Source organism: Thamnophis sirtalis, unplaced genomic scaffold (assembly GCF_051295495.1).
Source record: "Thamnophis sirtalis isolate CommonGarterSnake01/CBP01778 unplaced genomic scaffold, rThaSir2_p1.2 scaffold_13, whole genome shotgun sequence".
Classification (NCBI taxonomy): Eukaryota; Metazoa; Chordata; class Lepidosauria; order Squamata; family Natricidae; genus Thamnophis; species Thamnophis sirtalis.
This window is the reverse complement of record NW_028261393.1, coordinates 32,250,660-32,255,583: the sequence shown is the minus strand read 5'-3', so window position 1 is coordinate 32,255,583 and position 4,924 is coordinate 32,250,660. Positions and strand designations below refer to the sequence as shown.

At 49.9% G+C, this 4,924-nt stretch overlaps 1 protein-coding gene across 2 annotated transcripts; it reads right to left on the bottom strand.

Annotated features, from left to right (window-relative positions):
* Positions 1 to 826: 826 nt before the first annotated feature.
* On the bottom strand, positions 827 to 2,284 carry AIRIM (AFG2 interacting ribosome maturation factor). 2 transcript variants are annotated; one of them, XM_014053809.2, is made up of 4 exons: positions 1,927 to 2,283; positions 1,669 to 1,833; positions 1,462 to 1,583; positions 827 to 1,070 (listed from the first exon to the last, which is right to left on the bottom strand). In XM_014053809.2, the coding sequence occupies exons 1-4, from the start codon at positions 2,232 to 2,234 to the stop codon at positions 1,030 to 1,032; spliced, it is 636 nt and encodes a 211-aa protein (XP_013909284.2). In that variant the 5' UTR covers positions 2,235 to 2,283; the 3' UTR covers positions 827 to 1,029. The 2 variants fall into 2 exon arrangements, with proteins under 2 accessions (XP_013909284.2, XP_087583480.1); XM_087727354.1 differs by lacking the exon at positions 1,462 to 1,583 and having other exon boundaries at positions 1,584 to 1,833; positions 1,927 to 2,284.
* Positions 2,285 to 4,924: the final 2,640 nt, after the last annotated feature.

The window sequence follows — 4,924 nt, the reverse complement described above, 5'->3', positions numbered from 1 at the left end:
CTGGCATGCTTTAATTGGATTCCTGTTAGCAGAGGGGTAGAGTGGACAAGGCCTTCCAACTTCTATGAAAAGGAGCCAGAGCCAAGGACAGCACTGACAGGAATCTGCCAACAGAAGAAACAAGACTCAAGCGTCTTAGTTCAGGCACTGATACACTAGACCGTACTGAACTTTTGTGCTTCAAGCAGCAGCCTCTACATCAGCATTGGGTAGCTGCTGGCATACCACCTCAAGCCAATACCACTTTTAGGTTTAGGCAGCTACTTAAACCACTTTTCATAAAAAAAGGAAATGCCATAAAAAAAAACCAGGGGGTAAAATTACTTGAGCCATTCTCAAGGTATTTTTAAGAACTGCCAATGAAGAGCAAGGCAACTACAAGCCCCAGGAGCTAGCTCTCCAGAAGGAAAATATTTTTCTTACTTTTATTACCTGCAAATCATAAAATGGTCAAATTATGTTGGAAGCCAGTTTCTCTGCTGATGTCGTCTGGATGTGGGGACTTATAAAGGAACTTACCTTTTATTTTTATAGCTAAGTAAGGAAAGAGATGCCTCCCCTTCAGAGTTTCCCAGGTTTGCTTCTCTTCTTCATGAGAAAGTGTAAGAGTGCCTTTAAAGTGGGTCAACAAAACCAGCACATCTCAAACATGAGCAGTAAGAAAACCTGAATGTCCTTGGGCAGGAGTCCCAAACCTTCTGTCCATGGCTAGGTGGAAACCAGGAAACACTAGTGGGCAAGCAAGTGTGCTGCCTTTGCACTAGCTTCGTGGGCTAATTTGAGATTCCTTTAAGAACTGTGCTCCAGGTTGGAAAAGAGTCTGAGCTGCAATAGTACAGTATAGTCTTTATTGTCATTAAACAAAATAAATACAACTAAATTGGTTAGAAATTAAATAGTCACACAATCCTGCAAGTGGGGCTCACCCCAAGGCAGACTCCAAGTCCAGGGGCCTTCGAATAGCAGGGCCGGCCAGCTCTTCCTGAAGAATCCTTCACTGGGGGTGAGCAAACAAGCTGCTTTGTGCTCTCAGGTGTCCTCCAGGAAGAAGGTGGCTTTCAGCAACGTTTCTGGGCAAGGGAAGAAAAATAGTTTTGGTAAAATATCTGCCACAGCTCCTTGGTTTCACATCTTGCTTTTTCCCCAGGAGCTACCAGCAGCAGGTTCTTTCCTGCCTTCCTCTCCAGAACCATGCTGGGTAGGTTGGGCTGTGCCTGAAGTGAGCCAGGAGAGTCCCTGGGCCCCCAAGCCCCCCACCCTCCAAGGGAGGACCCCTGCCAGGCGCCCAAGAGCTTTCCAGCCAAGCTCAGGGCAGTGCTGGGCCCAGGCTCGAGCGGCCAGCCTAGGTAACAAGTCAATGCCGGCCGGGGCCGCAAGTCTGCCCTGCCTCAAGGGCTTCGCAGGAAAGGCTCGTGCGAAGGCGCGCAAAGGGCCGAAGGAAGGCCTCTGTCGGCCGATTACCTTCCACGCGGTCTCCTCGCTGCCCGTGCTGCATTATCCGCTCCCAGGCCTGGGGGGCCACCTGCATCCCTGCCACATCCCGGTAGCTCAGCGAGAGCAGCAGCAGCTGCGCTTCCAAGTACCTTGGCGAGGTTAGTTAAGGAAAGCTCAACCGCCCGCCCGACCTTCCGTCCTTCCTTCCCCGCGCGCGGAAGAGGTGAAGGATACACCACGTGGTAGAGCGCCTCGGCGTCCAACAGCCCGACCACCAGGTCGGCCCAGGCCGGGAAGGGTGCGCGGGGCTGCTGGGCTGGGGCCGCGTCGGGACCCCCGAGCGCCAGCAGCGGCACCAGACGCGCGCCGACGGCCTCCCGAGGCTCCCGTAGCGCCGGCCTGCCAAGAGAAGAGAAGGGGAGAGGAGGGAGGCGGCGGCTGGGCTGGGCCCAACCGGGAGTGGGGAAGGGGGGCGCCGCCCCTCACCCTTACAGCTTCTCCTGGCGCAGCTCCGCTAGCAGGGCCTCCATGCCCGCCCGCTGCTTCAGCCGCAGCCGCTCCGGCAGGCGCGTGAAGGCCCGCAGCGGCGTCTCCCCAAAAGACACCCTCCGCGCCGCCTCCGCCTGCAAGGCCACATTGCCCAGGGTCCGCAGCAGCGGCAAGCAGGCGGCCAGAGTGTCCCGCCAGCCCTGGTGCTGCTCACGGAGGACGCGCAGCCCCGACCGGAGACCGCCCCGCAGCCGCGCCGCTTCCTCCGCCTCCATCATCGCCAGTGTGGCCTCGCCCCTCCCCGCTGCCATTCGCGGACAGCTCGGCTTCTTCAGCTGCCGCCGATTACTGTTAGCTTTTATTTAAGGGATTGTAGGACTCCCAAGATCCCTCTCGGAGCCACTGGCGTTAAGCCAAGTTTCTCCTACTTTGAACTTCTACAGCTGGTTTTTCTTGCCTAAGTGTAAAAAATCTCCAACTGTAACCGACGGTTATCCTGCTATTAAAGGAACATGAGGTCGTAAGTGTGCACCTTGCCTAGGACCAAGCTTGTCTTGTTGCAACTTCTCCTGAGCAACACCTTCATGACTTGTGGCATCCTTAAAGTTTGTTTTGTGAAACACACAAGCAATCTGACCTTGAACATTTATAATTTCTGGAAGCAAGCTGATTTTTCATCTTGTCTCTGACTCAGAAAATTTCTAAATCCAGAGGCACCAAGGATCATGGTTTTTTGGTATTGTAATGTACATGTATTTGCTATATTAATATTGGGAAAAATTACAGTGGCATTTCCATAAATGCATAGGTGTGCCTCGTTTTATGGAAATTCGGATGCAGAATTCCAAATGTGGTCTAACAAAGCAGTAGAAAACTGCAGTATACTTCATTGGCATTTTTGGAAGCTGCAGCACATTGCTGCCTAGGACTGCTGGATCCTTCTGTTAAGCCAGGTACCAACTATTCTACACCTGCAATTTTGGTTTTTGTTGCCTAATTCTAAAGCCATAGTTTTCTCAGCAGTGAATTTCATTTTTTTTATAGGTCTCAGCATTCAAGTGTGTCAAGATCCCTTTGCATCTTGACCTTATCTTTTGAAGTAGGGGTCACCAACCTTTTGGACCTCAGGGACCACTAAATTCATAATTTTAAATCCCACAGATACTAATATGAATCCAGTGCTTTCTCCCCCCCCCTTCCTGGTTTCTCTCTCCCCCCTTTCTCATCTCTCTGTCTCTCTCTGATTCTGATTCTCCAGTGGTCACTGGGTCTTGCAGGCTCTTCTTCCGGCCTTTGTTGGTGCTGGATGCACCTCGGTCACTTGGAGAAACACAACCTGCTCTCCGCCCCGAGACACTCTCCTGACCTGGCTGCGGCCGGTACTCCTCAGCTCCAGGAGAAGGGGGTGTCGTCTCCCCCCCCCCCCAATTGTAAAGCATGCTAAATTTAACTGTGCTGCACAAGGCGCTATGAGAGCAGTGGGAGGCCATGGAGGTGCCAACAGCAGTGGTGGAGAGAAACAGCTGGGCCAGGCCAGTGTTTCGGAGTGGAGAGGAAGTTGTGCATCTCCCTGAGCGATTGAGGTGTGCACAGTGCCAAAAAGGGCCAGAAGAAACGCCCGTGAGACCCAGCAAGAGATGAAGCAAGTATAGGGGTGCTTTGCTCCCGCTCTGGAATATCCGTCTCCCACCCTTACCTTCTCAGGCCAGGTGAAGAGTGACTGTGAGGGGAGAGGCGGGGCCAGTCAGTGGTGGGTTCAGCTGACGGAGCCACAGCAGGGGGATGAAAGAGCCACAGGTTGCCAACACCTGTTGCTTCGGCCTACCTGTGCTGCCACACACACACATCCTTGCCACAACAGCACCATTACCTTGTTCCAGCTGGAGAGGGCTCTACTATTACTTGCACATTGTGCCACCTGCAAAGTTGCACATTGCACATACTACCCTTTACGGCAGAGATTTCCAGCCCCACGAGCTGCCTGGCCCATCCTTTATTCCAGAGCTCTAAGTCACAGGAGTGGCCCATTGGTCATTCCGGAGCAGCTCCTCCACCCACTGCAGACCACCAAAGTTTTCTCACGGATCACTGGTGGGTGACCACTGTTCTAAAGCAGTGGTCCCCAACCCCTACTCCATGAGATCGTATCAGTCTGCAGCATGGCAGAAACTGGGCTGCGCAAACAAGCAAAGCCCCATCCGCAGGATGCAGGCAGCAGATGAAACCACACCCGGGCCAGTTCCCAGAAAAATATCTCTCCATGAAACTGGTCCCTTGTGCCCAATAGGTTGGGGGCAGCTGTTCTAAAGCCTAATTTTTTAAACTCATTTAGAGTGAATAATGTCCTACAATTTTTAAAAAATATATTATTGACTTGTATTCCTAATCTATCGTTTACGATTCTGCTTTTAGTAGGTTGGACAATTTTTTCCTTTTTTGTAAAGACACATGCAAACAATGAATTAAGCAGTTCTGTTATCTCTCTGCTGTCACCTCCTTGCCATCTTCTCTCATTGGTGGACTGATCATATTTTGTTTCTACATGTTGAAAAAAACTTTTAAAATTATTTTAAAGCTTGTTGCAAGTCTTAGTTCATTCTGAGTCTTAACTTTCCTGACTATCTTTGCAAATTCTAGCTTTATGCTGGTATTCTGCTTTAGTTATGTTTCCTTCTTTCCACTTTTATACTTGTGTTTCAGTTTATCAGAAAGTTCTTTATGCAATCTTGCTGGTTTCTTCTTTTTCAGTGTACTATGCTAGACTGAGCTTTTATATTTTTCAGTTTCTCAAGTTTCTTGTTTTCCCCTTAACAATTTATGGAAACCTTCCCAAGCTCCTTTGTTGAAATAAACTCTTTTAACATCTCTAAGACATTTGTTTGATTTTATTCTATTGTTTGTGTCTGCATTACAGGTGAAACTAGAAAAATTAGAATATCATGCAAAAGTTCATTTATTTCAGTAATGCAACTTAAATGGTGAAACTAATATGAGATAGACT

Excerpts from the sequence above, each read along its gene's own strand:
- AIRIM (XM_014053809.2), bottom strand. The coding sequence starts at position 2,234 with ATGGCAGCGGGGAGGGGCGAGGCCACACTGGCGATGATGGAGGCGGAG. Across the intron at positions 1,584-1,668 it reads GAGGCGCTCTACCACGTGGT|GTACTTGGAAGCGCAGCTGC; the intron begins GTATCCTTCACC and ends AACCTCGCCAAG. Across the intron at positions 1,071-1,461 it reads GCGAGGAGACCGCGTGGAAG|AAACGTTGCTGAAAGCCACC; the intron begins GTAATCGGCCGA and ends TCCCTTGCCCAG.